The sequence below is a fragment of the Panthera pardus genome, unplaced genomic scaffold (assembly GCF_024362965.1).
Source record: "Panthera pardus isolate Hobbes unplaced genomic scaffold, ASM2436296v1 HiC_scaffold_8, whole genome shotgun sequence".
Lineage (NCBI taxonomy): Eukaryota > Metazoa > Chordata > Mammalia > Carnivora > Felidae > Panthera > Panthera pardus.
The window spans coordinates 135,791,923-135,811,257 of record NW_026527013.1 but is presented as its reverse complement, the minus strand read 5'-3'; the positions used below and the strand labels follow the sequence as shown (position 1 = coordinate 135,811,257).

General features: G+C 36.8%; 1 protein-coding gene across 1 annotated transcript; it reads left to right on the top strand.

Annotated features, from left to right (window-relative positions):
* The first annotated feature begins 221 nt into the window (after window positions 1–221).
* On the top strand, window positions 222–18,079 carry ANKRD7 (ankyrin repeat domain 7). Its single transcript, XM_019418023.2, has 7 exons — window positions 222–621; window positions 3,191–3,305; window positions 3,459–3,632; window positions 5,334–5,440; window positions 6,111–6,248; window positions 14,906–15,015; window positions 16,903–18,079. The coding sequence occupies exons 1-7, from the start codon at window positions 392–394 to the stop codon at window positions 16,908–16,910; spliced, it is 882 nt and encodes a 293-aa protein (XP_019273568.1). The 5' UTR covers window positions 222–391; the 3' UTR covers window positions 16,911–18,079.
* The last annotated feature ends 1,256 nt before the right edge of the window (window positions 18,080–19,335 follow it).

Sequence of the window (19,335 nt, the reverse complement as noted above, 5' to 3'; positions counted from 1 at the left end):
TTATTTCTAAGAAAGTTGGTAGGTTTCTACCAAAAGGCTTTTGATCTACTAGTAAGACTCACGGTGTAGCAGTCAGTCAAAGATCTTAAGTGAGAGTCCGGGTTTGGGCGTCTACAACCACTAAATCCTGGTTGTCGCTCAAGGTCCTGGGCGTTGCCAGGCAACTGAGGCGCCTGCGTTGCCCCAGGCAAGTGGCCCAACCCCTTTGTCTTTGCCCGCTTCCTGTCACTGGTTCACTTCCTGTCTCTGGCTAGCTTGGACTGCTGGAGTGGGGTGAGGACCTGCCCGGGCGCACCCTCAAGCCAGGGGGTCCAGGCCCCAGGGGCAGGTCGGGGGGTTAGGAGTGACCGGGACATCCTGGTCCAGCTGAAGGACTGTCTCCTTTGCCACCATGAAGAAGCTTCTCACCTTCTGGAGAAGGAAGGATGAGCCTCAAGGCCCCTCCTCGCACCTGCCTGTGGCCCAGGCCAGTACCCACCACCCCGCCCAGCCAGGCTACAACCTTCGAGATAAAGATTTAAAGAAACTTCACAAAGCTGCCTGGGTCGGGGATTTGGAGAAGGTGAAGGAGTACCTTCAGCTCAAGAAACGTGATGTGAATGTACGGGACAGACAGTACAGGTGACCAGACGGATGAAGGGCAGTGTGGAAGGGAAGTTGGGTCCACTGGGTCCTGTAATCAGGAGCAGGACTTGTCTGGGCTCCTTCATGGGTTGTCGCTACAGGTTTTCCACAGTGGAGAGGTCAGGTAACCACTGACAGAGGGTCACGTGCCCAAATCCAGCTTGTTATTTTGTTTAATGCTTACTTGGATATTTGAGGGCATCTGTGCCTTCCCTGATTGCCACCACTTCCCCCGCTGCATTAATCTACATCTGGCATTTCACCCTTTACCCAAACTACTGTTTTTAACTTGATACATATATATTGTCCTAAGCCATCCAAGATTTACCATATTACTAATATACTAATAGGAAAAGAGTAGAGAGACCTCTCAGAATAGTGGTTGTTAAGATTTTAATATTTTGAGACAGCAAAACAATTGACTTTAATGTGGATCTCTGATGATTTTTTTCAATTGCAGAGTCTCTTGAAAAAGTCCATCAACAACCACTTACTGCAAAAACAAAATTAATTTTATATATTAAGAAACATAGAAGTTATGTGTTTGACATTAATAACAAAATATGTACTATCTGTGCCTACCTTAAAATCTTTGGGGGCATTTTCAACTTATAGGGTATGAAGAGCATTATTTTTCACCATAACTGGGTAACTGGAAACTATGGTTATTAAGATTTATGTCAGTTTGCTGATAGTATTATGCCCTTTGACAAAAACAGAGTTATCTAAATTTATCCAACTTTTATCCTACACCACCCCATTCAATTACTTTACAAGGTCATAGATAACCTCAAAATGACTTCATTCAGTGGTCAATTCTCAGTCTTACCTGGCTCATATCTCAGCCAAGTATCTTCCATGCCCTATAAGTTGTATTCGAAATATTGACTTGTCTTTTAGGACACTTGGTTCACCTGGCATTTCTCCTACCTCTGTGGACACTGCTTTTCAGACTCCTTTGCTGATTTCTTTTCCTCTCCCTGCCTGGTAAATATTTGAGGGCTCAGAACTTGAAACGATTCTGTCTCTTAATCTTCACTTGCCTGGTGAAGAGAGATTATCTTTAAATGTCCATATTCCAATGCCTTCCAACTTTTTATCTCAAGCCAGACCTCTTCCCTGAACTCTGGACTCATATACAAATACCTATACTTCAGTGTGGATATCTAATAGCCTGTGGTGTACTGGTAAATGTTTAATAGCAAGCTCTGAGGTGAGGGTGGGAGTGGAGCTAAGGGAGGAGAAGCCCTGATTTCAGGCTACCAGTGTGATGTCATTTAGCTTGAATAGTTCCTGAAAATTTAGTAATTGATTTGTGAGAGCCACTGGCTCCACTACTCACTCTTTACAAATCTCAAGCATCCCCAAACGGCGCTTCCATTTTCCCTCCTTAGATCTTCATTTCTCTTTCTAGAAATCCCAAATCCTTTCTTTCAGTTGTTTGGTCAGAAACATTCTTGCCTCCTGGAGTCATTCTTGACTCTTCTCATTCTTTCATACCACCCATGTGATTTTCTTGGCTCCACCTTCAAGTTGTATCTAAAATCCAACTATTTCTTGCCACCTTCACAGTTACCGTTCTAGGCAAAACCTCCATCGTATCTTAACCAAAATTGCTGCAATGGCAGGAATTTGTTTTTTGTCTTTTAACCCTTTCAATTTATTCCCAACACAGTAGTCAGAATGATCCTATAAAATGTATGTAAAATGAATCATTCCTTGCCTTAACAACTTCCCCTGGCTTTCCATCTCATTAAGGATAAAGGCCAAAGTCCTTCCAATGGCTCATTCAGCCTTACATGATATGCACTCTCACCCTATTCTCTCTCTCATCTTACATCCTATGACTCTCCCTTTCCTTCATATCCAGCTTCCCTGGCCTCCTCAGTGTTCCTCAGAAATGCCAGAAATGTTAGGACCTTTGGACTTGCTGTTCCCTTTGCCTCGAGTGTTTTCCCACCAGATACACACATGGCTTCCTCTCTCACTTCCTTACAGTGTCTATTTAATAATCACCTTATCAACGAGGGCTTCCTGGGCAACTCTATCTATAATTATAAGTTCTCTCCTTGCTGACATTTCCTGTCCTTCTTCCCTGCCTGATTTTTCTCTTTAGCACTTAATACTGTCTGGCATGCTTTTCTATTTCCAGCTTTTTATTTACCTTTTCCACTAACATTTATGATCCATAAGAGCAGGTGTTTTTGTCTGTTTTGTTTGCTGCTGGATCCTCGTCATCCAGAACCCTGCCTAGCCATAGTAAATGATTACTAAGACATTTTTATGATGAAGGTATGCATACATACATACATAGGTATTTTTTGACACATTATAGTTAAATTTTCCTTGAAGTGAAACCAGTTAAATATTTGATCTTCAAGGCATTTGCACAGCCTTATTAGTTCAGTAAAAAGCAATTAATATAAATTTTCTATAAAGATCAATAAGTACCTGAAGCAAATACCTTAAAAGTATTTGATCTGGCATGTTCTTGTGTATCGCAACTTCTCAAACTAAGACTTATCTTAGACTTACCTTAATTTTGTGTTCTGTCATATTGATATAGAACCCCTTTGCACCTGGCCTGTGCTAATGGATATTCAAATATTGTATCTCTCTTAATTGAGAAACAGTGCGAAATAAATGTCTGCGATGGTGAAAAAAGATCTCCATTGACTAAGGTGTGTTAATTTTTTCCTTTTCAATTGAAATGCATTTGAGTTCTTCTACTTAACTTGGGTTGGATTTCATCTTTTAAAATATAGTACCACACGTTAGTTTAATATATCCTGGATAGTAAGTTGGTTACTCATTTATTCTTGTTGTATCGACAGGCAGTACAGTGTGCAAAGGAGGACTGTGCTACTATTCTTCTGGAGCATGGTGCATACCCAAATCTGGTAGATTTCGATGGCAATACTGCTCTCCATTATGCCGTCTGTGGCCACAGTGTCTCATTAGTTGAAAAATTGCTTGAACACAAAGCTAATCTTGAATATCAAAATAAGGTAGTGTATTAAAAATAACATATTTTAGAAAGCAATGGAAGAAGGTATTTATTGCAGATGATTTATGTCTGTTGAAACACATGTTATATGAAGCATGAATTTTCCAAAATGAAATTGGGGAAAAGGAGAAGGAGAATAAGATGATGAAATACTGATAAGGTTTTCTTTTTTAAAAAATCTTGGTCCATTTCATGTTAGACTATAATGCTGACCTCCAAAACAGCATTATGTTTAACAATGATAACTGTTCAAAGGCTTATATCAAATGAGAAATATCTGATTTCCCTAGAAGTGGATATTGGTTAAAAATCATAAGCCTACATTTTTTTCCTGTCTTATTTATATACTCATAGATAATGAAAATGGAGTTGACATAGAAAATCACTTACTATACTAAAAGTAATCCAACTCTCCTATAGAGATGAGGGGTTTTGTTTGTTTGTTTTTGTTTGTTAAAAAAAAAAGGAAAAAAAAGCTTCTTAACACTTAAGTTCACTGATATTTTGTCTCCATGACAGCCCAGAATAAATGCCCAGGCTTGGAAGTTTAAATGAAATTCTGTGGAAACTCAAGCGTAATATTATTACATGTGAATTGATGGTTTGTAATATTTACATTAAATACTAGGTGCTTATCACTTAAATACTCCAGGCTTCTCTTGCCCACAATTTGAATTAAGCCTAAAGTAGAAACTTTAATTTTAATTTTTAGTGACCCAACTCCAGTTTGTTTTCTTGGTCTCTGAAATCATATTTTGTTATATATCAAAACCTTTTCAAAATTAAAGTATATATTCAGAGGTTTCTTATTAACACACTTATCTTTTATTTTTATTTGTCTTTTATTTTATTTATATCTAAGTTAACATATAGTGTAATAATGGTTTCAGGAGTAGAATTTAGTGATTCATCACTTATACATAACACCCAGTGCTAATCCCAACAAGGGTTCTGCATAATGCCCATCACCCATTTAGCCCATCCTCCCACCCACTATCCCTCCAGCAAGCCCTCAGTTTGTTCTCTGTATTTAAGAGTCTTTTATGGTTTGCTTCCCTCTGTTTTTATATTATTTTTCCTTCCCTTCCCCTATATTCATCTGTTGTGTTTCTTAAATTCCACATATGAATGAAATCATACGATATTTATCTTTGACTGACTTATTTCACTTAGCCTAATACATTCTAGTTCCATCCACGTTGCTGCAGATGGCAAGATTTAATTCTTTTTGATCACAAGTAATATGCCATTGTATATACACACCATATCTTCTTTATCTATTTGTCAGTCAATGGACATTAAGGCTCTTTGCATAATTCAGCCATTGTTGATAGTGCTGCCATAAACATTGGGGTGCATGTGCCCCTTTGAATCAGCGTTTTTGTATCCTTTGGATGAATACCTAGTAGTGCAGTTGCTGGGTCATATGATAACTATATTTTTAATTTTTTGAGGAACTGCATACTGTTTTTCAGAGTAGCTGCACCAGTTTGCATTCCCACCAGCAGTGCAAAAGAAATCTTCTTTATCCACGTCCTCGCTAATATCTGTTTTCTGAGTTGTTAATTTTAGCCATTCTGACAGGTGTGAGGTGGTAACACACTTATATTTTAAATTAAACCTAAATCTAAAATGTATATAATAAAATGCATAAAATATTAGTACCATAGTTTAAATAATCATTTTGAAATAAAATTTTCAGGATGGGTATACTCCACTTTTACTTGCCGTTACTGAAAATAATGCAGAAATGGTAGAATATCTTCTGAAGAAAGGGGCAGATGTGAATGCTTCAGATAAGAATCAAAGGTATAATACATTCTAAATAAGAGCATATAACTCTAGCTACTTAATAAGATGATATGTGTGTGTGTGTGTGTGTGTTTATATATATATTTGTGCCTATATGTTTATGCATTTTGTGATATTGATAAAAGATCTGGCCATTTATTTTGGGCAAATTACCTAGATACCCAGGATCTGTTTTTTTCTGTAAAATCAAACATTTGGGCCAGATTAGTAGGTGGTGGTGGTGGTAGTGGTTGTTGTTGTTATTATTATTATTGTTATTATTATTATATTACTTATAACATTAGAATTAGAATCTTACACAGAACTCAATCTCTAAATTCTAGATGCTGTAGTTAAATGAGGCAGAGGACCCAGAACCCCAGAACCCCAGACATGCCCCTCCCTAACATTTTGAGATTTTTGAGATTTGGGTTCCAGGGAGCAGGGATTGAAAACCTTTGAGCTAGCTGCTTCCTAGAGACTCTTCTATCTTTAGACTCCATGATATAATCTGTGATTGATAAACCTTTTCGAGTAGATCTGCTCCAGTTTTTACATTCTTGCCCTGATTCTTTTCCTGATAGAGATTCTACATTTGAACAGTACATTTAGAAGACTAACGTTTAAAAAATGTACAAGACATGTCTAAGACCCATAAATACACATTTATGTATCTCTCTTGCTCCAGAACAGCCCTTATGATTGCTCTAAGTGATGAACCAACAAATTTAGTCAGTCTTCTTCTTCAGCAAGAAGTGAACCTATCTTCCCAAGATATTTATGGATTCACAGCTGAGGACTATGCTTCCTTTAATGGTTTTACTGTGTAAGTGGTACTGCATATCTTTTAACAGTTGTATGGGATTTGATCATAAGAACCATGAGCCCCCAAAGTAAAAAGCTGGAATGGGCTCTGTAGTGGGGGTAACCATATTAGGAACTCTGGTCCCAGGGACCCAGGGATCCTTGATTTCACCTGGTTGTGGGATCCAGTCAATATAAGAACTATAAGTGGGCCAAGTGTACAGCTTCACTCCCAGTGGTATGGGAATTTGAAGTCTGTCAGGACAGTGATTTCAGCAACTAGTGACATAGCCAATAATAAAACATCTGTGTAAAAGCGTTGGGCAAAAGATGATTAATCTACACAAGCCCCTTTCAATGTTTTTATGCATTAGTAATATAAATATTTTATTCAAGCTTTGAATATTGTTGTTATGTCAGCTAACTTTAGTCTGATAAGTTTTCAGAATTCTCATTAACCTATATATTCTCATTAATCTAAAAGACAAAACTTTTGAGATAATGGGGGAAGATGGTGGCATAGGCGGATGCTGGGCTCACCTTGTCCTGCTGATCACTTAGATTCCACCCACATCTGCCTAAATAACCCAGAAAACCGCCAGAACACTACCAGAACAGACTCTCTGGAGCCAAGCATAGACAAGAGGCCCACGAAAGAGGGTAGGAAGGGCGGAGAGGCAGTGTGCACTACCCGGACTGGCGGGAGGGAGCTGGGGCAGTCGAGGGGCAGCCCGCCTGGCAAGGCAGAGCCCCCGAGTGTGACTTGCAAAAGCAGAGGGGCTGGACTCCGTGAGTTCTGACAGCCAGTGGGACTTAACATCTGGAATGTTAAAAGTCAACAGCTCTGCTCAGAGAGCGGATTTCAAAAGAAATCGGGTCTGACTGAGGCCCACCCACCAACACAAGTTACTCTAGATAGCACAGGGGAAGTGCCCTGAAGTTTGGCACCACCCCAGGGACTAACCAAAATGACAAAACAGAACTCTCCTTAAAAGAAACTCCAGGGTGTAGTGAAACCCAATGAATTGATCAAAAATGATTTAAGCAATATAACGGAATAAGAATTTAGAATAATAGTCATAAAATTAATCGCTGGGCTTGAAAAAAAGTCTAGAGGACAACAGAGAATCTATTGCTACAGAGATCAAGGGACTAAGAAATAATCATGAGGAGCTAAAAAAAATGCTATAAATGAGGTGCAAAATAAAATGGAGGCGACCACAGTTCGGATTGAAGAGACAGAGGAGGGAAGAGGTAAATTAGAAGATAAAATTATAGAAAAAGAGGAAGCTGAGAAAAAGAGAGATGAAAAAATCCAGGAATATGAGGGGAGAATTAGAGAACTAAGTGATGCAATCAAATGCAACAATATCCGTATCATAGGAATTCCAGAAAAGGAAGAGAGAGAAAGGGGCTGAAGGTGTACTTGAACAAGCCAGAGCTGAGAACTTCCCTGATCTGGGGAAGGAAAAAGGCATTGAAATCCAAGAGGCACAGAGAACTCCCTTTACACATAACTTGAATCGATCTTCTGCATGACATATCATAGTGAAAATGGCAAAATACAAGGATAAAGAGAAAATTCTGAAAGCTAGGGATAAACAGGCTCTAACTTACAAAGGGAGACCCATAAGACTAGTGGGTCTTAGACCCATAAGACTAGACCTATCTACTGAAACTTGGCAGGCCAGGAAGGAATGGCAGCAAATCTTCAATGTAATGAACAGAAAAAATATGCAGCCAAGAATTCTTTATCCAGCAAGTCTGTCATTCAGAATAGAAGGAGGCATAAAGGTTTTCCCAAACAAACAAAAACTGAAGGAATTCATCACCACTAAACCAGCCCTACAAGAGATCCTAAGGGGGATACTGTGAGTGAAATGTTGCAAGGACCACAAAGTACCAGAGACATCACTACAAGCATGAAACCTACAGACATCACAATGACTCTAAACCCATATCTTTCTATAATAACACTGAATGTAAATGGACTAAATGCTCCAACCAAAAGACATACAGTATAAGAATGGATAAAAAAAAAACAAGACCCATCAATTTGCTATCTCCTAGAGACTCATTTTAGACCTGAGGACACCTTCAGATTGAAAGTGAGGGGATGGAGAACTACGTATCATGCTACTGGAAGTCAAAAGAAAGCTGGAATAGCCATACTTATATCAGACAAACTAGACTTTAAATTAAAGGCTGTAACAAGAGATGAAGAAAGGCATTATATAATAATTACAGGGGTCTATCCATGAGGAAGAGCTAGCAATTATAAATGTCTATGCACCAAATACGGGAGCCCCCAAATATATAAAACAATCACAAACATAAGCAACCTTATTGATAAGAATTTGATAATTGCAGGGAACTTTAATACCCCACTTACAACAGTGGATAGATCATCTAGGACCACGGTCAATGCAGAAACAAGGGCCCTGAATGCTACATTGGATCAGATGGACTTGACAGATATATTTAGAACTCTGCATCCCAAAGCAACAGAATATACTTTCTTCTCGAATGCACATGGAACATTCTCCAAGATAGATCACATACTTGGTCACAAAACAGCCCTTCATAAGTATAAAAGAATGGAAATCATACCATGCACACTTTCAGACCACAATGCTATGAAAGTTGAAATCAACCACAAGAAAAAGTCTGGAAAACCTCCAAAAGCATGGAGGTTAAAGAACACCCTACTAAAGAATGAATGGGTCAACCAGGCAATTAGAGAAGAAATTAAAAAAATATATGGAAACAAATGAAAATGAAAATACAACAATCCAAATGCTTTGGGATGCAGTGAAGGCAGTACTGAGAGGAAAATGCATTGCAATCCAGGCCTATCCCAAGGAACAAGAAAATCCCAAATACGAAATCTAACAGCACACCTAAAGGAACTAGAAGCAGAACAGCAAAGACACCCAAAACCCAGCAGAAGGAGAGAAATAATAGATATCAGAGCAGAAATAAACAATATAGAATCTAAAAACACTGTAGAGCAGATCAATGAAACCAAGAGTTGGTTTTTTGAAAACATAAATAAAATTGATAAGCCTCTAGCCAGGCTTCTCAAAAAGAAAAGGGAGATGACCCAAATAGATAAAATCATGAATGAAAAATGGAATGATTACAACCAGTCCCTCAGAAATACAAGCAATTATCTGGGAATACATTGAAAGAGTATATATCAACAAACTGGACAGCCTGGAAGAAATGGACAAATTCTTAAGCACCCACACATTTCCCAAATTCAAACAGGAAGAAATAGAAAACTTGAACAGACCCATAACCAACAAAGACATTGAATCAGTTATTAAGAATCTCCCAACAATCAGAGTCCAGGACCAGATGGCTTCCCTGGGGAATTCTACCAGACATTTAAAGCAGAGACAATACTTATCCTTCTCAAGCTGTTCCAAAAAATAGAAAGGGAAGGAAAAATCCAGATTCATTCTATGAAGCCAGCATTACTTGATTTATGATTTGATCCTAAACCAGACAGAGACCCAGCAAAAAAAAAAAAGAACTATAGGCCAATATCCCTGATGAATATGGATGCAAAAATTCTCAATAAGATACTAGCAAGTCAAATTCAACAGCATATAAAAAGAATTATTCACCATGATCAAGTGGGATTCATTCCTGGGCTGCAGGACTGGTTCAACATTTGCAAATCAATCAGTGTGATACATCACATTAATAAAAGAAAAGAAAAGAACCATATGATCCTGTCAATTGATGTGGAAAAAGCATTTGACAAAATTCAGCACTCTTTCTTAATAAAACCCTCGAGAGAGTCGGGATAGAAGGAACATACTTAAACATCATAAAAGCCATTTATGAAAAGCCCACAGCTAATATCATCCTCAATGGGGAAAAACTGAGAGCTTTCCCCTTGAGATCAGGAACACGACAGGGATGTCCACTCTCACCACTGTTGTTGAACATAGTGTTGGAAGTTCTAGCATCAGCAATCAGACAACAAAAGGAAATCAAAGGCATCAAAATTGGCAAAAATGAAGTCAAGGTTTCACTTTTTGCAGATGACAGGATATTATACATGGAAAACCTGACAGACTTCACCAAAAGTCTCCTAGAACTGATACATGAATTCAGCAAAGTTGTAGGATACAAAATCAATGTACAGAAATCAGTTGCATTCTTATACACTAATGAGGAAGCAACAGAAAGACAAATAAAGAAACTGATCCCATTCACAATTGCACCAAGAAGCATAAAATACCTAGGAATAAATCTAACCAAAGATATAAAAGATCTGTATGCTGAAAACTATAGAAAGCTTATGAAGGAAATTGAAGAAGATATAAACACATGGAAAAACATTCCATGCTCATGGATTGTAAGAATAAATATTGTTAAAATGTCAATACTACCCAAAGCTATCTACACATTCAATGCAATCCCAATCAAAATGCACCAGCATTCTTCTAGAAGCTAGAACAAGCAATCCTAAAATTTGTATGGAACCACAAAAGATCCCAAATAGCCAAAGTAATTTTGAAGAAGAAGACCAAAGCAGGGGGCATCACAATCCCAGACTTTAGCCTCTACTAGCTGTAATCAGCCTTAGAGGCTTTAGCCTCTAAAGCTGTAATCATCAAGACAGCATTGTATTGGCACAAAACCAGACACATAGTCCAATAGAATAGAATAGAAACCCCAGAATTAGACCCACAAACGTATGGCCAATTAATCTTTGACAAAGCAGGAAAGAATATCCAATGGAAAAAAGACAGTCTCTTTAACAAATGGTGCTGGGAGAACTGGACAGCAACATGCAGAAGGATGAACCTAGACCACTTTCTTAAACCATTCATAAAAACAAACTCAAAATGGATAAAGGACCTGAATGTGAGACAGGAAACCATCAAAACCCTAGAGGAGAAAGCAGGAAAAGACCTCTCTGACTTCAGGGGCCGCAATTTCTTACTTGACACATCCCCAAAGGCAAGGGAAGTAAATGCAAAAATGAACTATTGGGACCTCATGAAGAAAAAGAGCTTCTGCACTGCAAAGGAAACAATCAACAAAACTAAAAGGCAACCAACGGAATGGGAAAAGATATTTGCAAATGACATATCTGACAAAGGGCTAGTAGCCAAAATCTATAAAGAACTCACCAAACTCCACACTTGAAAAACAAATAATCCAGTGAAGAAATGGGCAGAAAACATGGATAGACACTTCTCTATAGAAGACATCCAGATGGCCAACAGGCACATGAGAAGATGCTCAATGTCGCTCCTCATCAGGGAAATATAAATCAAAACCACACTCAGATACCACCTCACGCCAGTCAGGGTGGCTAAAATGAGCAAATCAGGAGACTATAGATGCTGGTGAGCATGTGGAGAAACAGGAACCCTCTTGCACTGTTGGTGGGAATGCAAACTGGTGCAGCCGCTCTGGAAAACAGTGTGGAGGTTCCTCAAAAAATTAAAAAAAGATCTACCCTATGACCCAGCAATAGCACTGCTAGGAATTTCCCAAGGGATACAGGAGTGCTGATGCATAGGGGCACTTGTACCCCAATGTTAATAGCAGCACTCTCAACAATAGCCAAATTATGGAAAGAGCCTAAATGTCCATCAACTGATGAATGGATAGAGAAATTGTGGTTTATATACACAATGGAATACTACTTGGGAATGAGAAAGAATGAAATCTGGCCTTTTGTAGCAACATGGATGGAACTGGAGAGTGTTATGCTAAGTGAAATAAGTCCTAAAGAGGAAGACAGATACTATATGTTTTCACTCTTATGTGGATCCTGAGAAACTTAACAGAAGACCATGGGCGAGGGGGAGGAAAAAAAAAAGTTTAGAAAGGGATGGAGCCAAAACATAACAGACTCTTAAAAACTGAGAACAAACTGAGGGTTGATGGGGGGTGGGAGGGAAGGGTGGGTGGGTGATGGGTATTGAGGAGGGCACCTGTTGGGATGAGCACTGGGTGTTGTATGGAAACCAATTTGACGATAAATTTCATATTAAATAAATAAATAAAAGACAAAACTTATCATGTATGAATATGCATTTCTAAATTTTAATAGTCAATGAGAGGGGCACCTGGGTTGCTCAGTCAATTGAGTGTCCGACTCTTGATTTCAGCTCAGGTCGTTATCCCAGACTTGTGGGCTCAAGCCCTGTGTCTGGCTCTGTGCTGAGCATGGAGCCTGCTATGTATTCTCTCTCTCTCCGTGTGCCCCTCTCCCCAGATCACACACTTTCTCTCTCCTTCTCTCTAAAATAACATTAAAAAAAAAAAAAAAGTCAATGAGGAAGTAAGATGCAATGAACAGAAATTTACTTTATAGCTAATTAAATTAAACAATATACAGGATATTTTCCTTATAATTTCATTTTAAGGTAAAATTTTAATTTTACATAGACATTTTTTTCTAGTTTACTGTTTTCTTGTTTTTCTTCCACCTACTTATTCACATTTTAGTAATACATTTTAACCATTAATTCCATATGAGCATCTTAGGAGTGGTGGAAAAAGGAGAAAGAGAAGTAAATATATATATAATTTATATATATATATTTATATATATATTTTATATATATAAATATATAAGAAGTAATTATATTATATATAATATATATATAAATATATATAATATATAATATAATATGTATATTATACACATATACATATATATGTATATATATGTATATTATATACATATATACAAATATGTATATTATACATATATATTATTTATATGTATATTATATGTATATTTATATGTATATTACATATTATATATATAAATATTTATTCAGATGTTTATTTTTAAAGTCTAAATTGAACTTTAGAAAGTAAATATATGAAATTACATATATGAACCATAATTGAATATAATACTTTCTTTGCAATATTGGACATGTGTACCATGTTTTACCTTGGTTTAAGCAAACCATATGTAGAAAAATTTAAATAAAGAGAAAAATTACTGATGAATATCTATTCTATGAAAGGATTCTTCTTTTTTATAAAAAGAATTCCTGTTACTTTTAAATAGGGAATTTCCCTCATCATTTAAAAAGTTTGGGTAAATGCAATTAGGATACATATATATGTATGTTTAAAATATACATTAGTCTAAAAACAATACTTATATATCTAAAATAACTTTTTTGCATCTGTAAATCTTGTGAAGCTCTTATTGGCTAGTTCGATGGGAAGGAAATCTTACCATCTTCATTCATCTCCCCCAAATGGTTTTGCAGAACATTCTTTTTGTAGTTTACTCCATCATTAATTTCAGAATAAATAGAAGCATGTTGACCATGGAATATTATCCTCTCAATTTTATTTTAATATGTTCACTATTTAAAATTCTAAGCATTACATCATTTCTTTTTTTTCAGAGAGGTAAAAGGGAAGAGAGGTAATTTCCTAATGATGAAGCAATTACCTTTAGGATGTGGGAACTATGAGCATTCAATAAAAATTGCAAATAACTTCTAAGTTGCAATTGAATTCTCCCTGTCCTCTTTTCTGCTTTTATTCCTCTTTTTCAGTGGGAACTAAGCTCTCTGTAATTGTGACTTTTGTTGTTTAAATAGTTGTTGCCTATCTACGGTATTTAGCACATGGCTTCTGCTTATTGGTATCACTAGTTAGCTCTCTTCTTGGTGCACATCTATGGCTTAGTAAAAGTAGAAGCATAGAGTATGCTTTTCATATAGTTTTTTTTTAAAAAAAACTAAGCGAGACTGTCAAATGAGAGAATTATATTTAGCTATTTATTTTACAATTGGCTTTAACTCACATTGGCACATTCATTTCACTGAAATTGTGAAACCATATGTCTATTAATGAATAACTAGGTCGGCTCTTTTCAGGCATGGAGAAAAGATTTATTACCTACTGGATATGTTTCAGTCAGTCCCTGAATTAATTGTCTTCACTTTGTCAATTTACTGTTAAGCCCAAGTCTGATGAGTTGAATTGTGTCCTACCTCTACTGCCCACCCCCCCACCCCCCACAAATCATGTCCTAACCCCTAGTATCTCACAATCTGGATGATTGTATTTGGAGAGAGGGCTTTTAAAGAAATGTTAAATTAAAATTATTGTGCTGTAGGGTGGGTCCTAATCCAGTTTGACTAGAGTTCTTATAAGAAAAGGACGTTAAGACATAGAGACAAGAATGGTGCTTGCTGTCAGAGGGGCAACTTTTAGCAAGGGCACAGTCATCTGTTAGCCAAGGAGAGAAGTCTGGAACAGATCTTCCCCTTACAGCCCTCAGTAGAAACCAACCTTGATCTTGGACTTCCAGCTTCCAAAACTATGAGACAATAATGTAAATACCACCAAGTCTGTGGTATTTTGTTACAGCAGCCCTAGCAAACTAACACACCAACTATAACCTAAAGCTACTTTTTATACCTTGCTTATGGTTTATTTTGAGAGCAGGAAGTAAAGAAGAAACAGAGAATGGGAGTACGAGAAATAAAAATGGTGTCTGTTAATGGAGTTGGCTTAAAAGGAGGCTTCAGGTCAGCAGTGAATGTGTAGCATATTTAAGAAGGCATTAGCTAATGTCTAAAGTTTTGATTTGGTGATTATATATTATGAATTTAATTGACTATTTGTGAATTCTGGAATTTATATATATTTTCTCTTTGTTGATAGATATTATCAATTAATTGCCAATTATGGAAAGGGGAAGAAAGTTAAACAGGTATCTAACTCTAAAGATACAATCTTGGACACTACATTTGATACAGAAGAACTGAAGGAAGGTAAGAAGATACAAACTGAACAAGTAGTTTTCCTTAATGGTTTTCATTTGTTTGCTTTTTAGGAAGGGATACAGCCTTATCAAATAACATTTAAATTTGAAATAGAAGTTCTCCTATTTTGAAATATTAAATATTTTTAAAAACTGTTCTTTTTTTTTTTTTTTTTTTTTTTTTAATTTTTTTTTTTTCAACGTTTTTATTATTTATTTTTGGGACAGAGAGAGACAGAGCATGAACGGGGGAGGGACAGAGAGAGAGGGAGACACAGAATCGGAAACAGGCTCCAGGCTCCGAGCCATCAGCCCAGAGCCTGACGCGGGGCTCGAACTCACGGACCGTGAGATCGTGACCTGGCTGAAGTCGGACGCTTAACCGACTGCGCCACCCAGGCGCCCCTAAAAACTGTTCTTAAGAAAATTTGTAATTAAAATATTCTGATGTGTTGGCTAAAAATGTAAAGAGAAACTGAATGATTAAGATAATTTTTATTCGTAGTCTAGTTATAAAAAAACAAAATGTGACTAGTTGTAATAATGATGACTAGTTATAAAAAACAAATTTTTAAATAAATATAAAGCTATTAGTAAATTTTAAATTTTATTCTAAAAATGCATCAGGTAAATACATTTGAAAATTGTTAATATAATATCTCCATAAAACTTAAAATTAGGTAACAGTATTTGTGAAGAATTGAAAATACCGTGCATCTATGAAAATGATTTTTGGTTCTTATTTTAAAAAAACAACAAACATACATAGTTTTGGGATTTTTTTGTTTTTTTTGTTATTGGTTTTTGTTTTATTGGTCGATATGTCATACTTTGACTTTTTTTAATCAGATGACATAAAAATTTTTAGTTATTCTCTGTATTCACCAATAGCCACACTCCTCCCCTTCCCTTCACCTATAGTATAAAAAAGAAGAAAAATAAAAGAAAACTTAAGGCAGAGAGGGAACCTGATGGCAATAGGTGGTCCCATTACTATCACAACTATTCAAACACTCTTTCTTCATCGCCTCAAATCTAAAGTATCTAAGTTATGATACTTTGAGCAGTGCGTGGTCCTACTGCCTCTAGGTGAGAGAATTTCCCTGAATTTTCCTTATAACTTAATGTCACACACTCAAGAAATTTTGTTTCTTTGGACCCTTGTTCTTCATCCTAATGTGCTCCTCTCCTACTCTCTCTCTATCTTTTTTATAATGTTCACATACCTGTAAGAAGTAAGGAATTTCTGTGATTTACACTTCATTTCTTTAGGGAAATAAAGCAGTAGAAACTTAGAAATACCACTCTTATATTTTGAGTATCTCCTGAGGCTACACAATTAAAAACACCCCTCCCCCCACATCCTTTTATCAATGGCAATACATGTTACAGTTTTAAAATTTTTTTTTTCAACGTTTTTTATTTATTTTTGGGACAGAGAGAGACAGAGCATGAACGGGGGAGGGGCAGAGAGAGAGGGAGACACAGAATCGGAAACAGGCTCCAGGCTCCGAGCCATCAGCCCAGAGCCTGACGCGGGGCTCGAACTCACGGACCGCGAGATCGTGACCTGGCTGAAGTCGGACACTTACATGTTACAGTTTTTAGTGAAATGTTAATCTTTATGTCTTGAAGCATAATGGAAATATTAGGTCAAGAAAATTGCCAAAAGACATTGCAAAAGATGGTGAACTTTAAAGTTTGTATTTCTGTCAGATTCAAATGGGGTCATTTAATTATGCATTTTAAAAAATGACCATGAAATAAAGAAATATTATAATTATAGTATATAAATTATAATTGTTTTGTAGCTGAGGCATAGACTTTAAGAAATATACTTGGGAATGAAAATATCTGAACATAAATGAAGACATTACAAATATTACTTGTTTTCTAGACATGTAACCTCATTTCTACAAATCCTTTGCTGCTGCCTTGAATTAGAAAATCATTTTGAAAGAACAACTAAATGAACTGTCACAGCATTTGAAGAAAAGTTTGTTAAACAGAGCAGTTTTCGCCTTAGAAGATGTGAAGAAGTTTCAAAAGACAAACATCTATATCATGAACTGTCAGTTGAAAGGATACAATTTGTGTTCAGCTTATAGGCAGAAAAAAATCTTTTTAGTCCTAGTTTTGAATGGGATATTCATAAGAGGAAGCTTTGCAATATATTGTGTTAGGTATGCAGTAGAGCATTTAAATAAAGCAAAAACGAAGAAATAACTGATGTATAAAAATAGAGGAAGTTGCAGCTATAGAGGAAGAAATGATAAATAATCCTGTGTAAATGGAAATTCTCTCCTATTTACAAGTACTTTCACTAACAAAACCTTTTTTTTTTTAATTTTTGAGAAATACTGCAATAATACATATCATGAAAATTTGGGTATTACAGAAAAGAAAATAAGAAAATGAATCACCCATAGTGTCATCACCCAAACAAAATATCTGTTCATTTTTGGCATGTTTTGTAGTCTTTTAAAATCTGCTTGACTTTTTTTTTTCCTCAAAGGGAATTTACAGTTTTACATTTTTCTTTTTAAAAACAATACCTACTACATAGTTTTCACTGTGTTCCATGTCCTACCTCCAACACATCCATCACAGTGTAGCTTCAGGGTTCTTCCCTGGAAGACTCTTCCTTGAGTTGTCTGCTGGGACGCTTCCTCACCTCATATGGGACATCAATGAAGTCTTCTCTGGCTGCCTGGCCATTCTGTCACTTACAATGTTTTAGTATCTATTCCTCTCCCCCTTGCCTTTTGGATTGCAAGATCTGTGAGACCTTGAACTTTTGGTTCATAGTAAATCCTCACCACTTGTAAAATGTCTGGTGATAGGAAATATTCAGTTGCCAAATACAGGCATACCTCATTTTATTGCACTTTGCTTCATTGCACTTTGGAAATATTTTTTTGCAACTAGAAGGTTTGTGGTAACCCTGCATCAAACAAGTCTGTCAGCACCATTTTTCCTGCAGAGTTTGCCTACTTCATGTTTCTGTGTCACATTTTGGTAATTTTAATATTTCAAACTTTTTCATTATTATTATATTTGTTATGGTGATGCGATCAGTAATTTTTGATGTTACTATTATAACTGGCTTGTGCCACAAGCCACACCCACATCAGACAGCAAACTTAATCGATAAACATGTATTTTGACCACTCCATCAAACCTCCTGTTCCCCTTCTCTCTCCCTCTCCTCAGGCCTCCTTATTCTCAGAGACACAACAGCATTGGCATTAGAACAATTAATAACTGTATAATGGACTCTTAAGTGTTCAAGTGAAAGGAAGAGTCTCAAGTCAGTCACTTTAAATCAGAGGCAGAAATGATTATACTTAGTGAGGAAGGCATGGTGAAAGCTGAAATAGGCCAAAAGCTAGGCCTCTTGTGCCAAATAGTTAACCAAGTTGTGAATGCAAAGGAAAAGTCCTTGAAGGAAATTGAAAGTGTTAATCAAGTTAACTTAATATGAATTAAGAAAACAAAACAGCCTTACTGGTGATGTGGGGAAAATTTTGGCGGTCTGGAGACATCACCAGACACAACGTTCCTTTAAGTCAAAGCCTAATCCAGAGCAAGGCCCTATCTCTCTTCGATTCTATGAAGGCTGAGAAAGGTGAGGAAGCTGCAGAAGGTAAGTTTGAAGCCAGCAGAGGTCGCCATGAGGTTTAGAGCAAGAAGCCATTTGCATAACATAAAAGTGCAAGGTGAAGCAGCAAGTGCTGATGTAGAAGCTCCAGCAAGTTCTCCTGAAGATCTAGCTAATAATAATTAATAATAATTAGGATGATTCATGAAGGTGGCTATACTAAAAAACAGATTTTCAATGTAGAAAGAACAGCCTTGTATTGGAAGAAGATGCCATCTAGTATGTTCATAGCTAGAGAGAAGAAGTCAATGCCTGGCTTCAAAGCTTCAAAGCCAGGCTGACTTTCTTGTTCTGGGCTAATGCTGGTGACTTTAAGAGGAAGCCATTGCTCACTTACCATTCCAAAAATTTAGGGCCCCTAAGAAATATACTATGTCTACTCCTCCTGTGCTCTATACATGGAATAACAAAGCCAGAACATTTCTTTACCACATGGTTTACTCAAAATTATAAGCCCACTGTTGACACCTACTGCTCAGACAAAAAGATTCCGTCAAGATATGACTGCTCTTTGAAAATGCACCCAGTCATCCAAGAGTTCTCATGGAAATGTGCAAGGAGAATAGTGCCTGTTTTCATGCTACCATAGCATCCATTCTGCAGCCCATGGATCAAGGAGTAATTTTGACTTCCAAGTCTTATTATTTAAGAAATACATTTTTGTACACC

Excerpts from the sequence above, each read along its gene's own strand:
- ANKRD7 (XM_019418023.2), top strand. The coding sequence starts at position 392 with ATGAAGAAGCTTCTCACCTTCTGGAGAAGGAAGGATGAGCCTCAAGGC. Across the intron at positions 3,633-5,333 it reads ATCTTGAATATCAAAATAAG|GATGGGTATACTCCACTTTT; the intron begins GTAGTGTATTAA and ends TAAAATTTTCAG. Across the intron at positions 5,441-6,110 it reads GCTTCAGATAAGAATCAAAG|AACAGCCCTTATGATTGCTC; the intron begins GTATAATACATT and ends CTCTTGCTCCAG.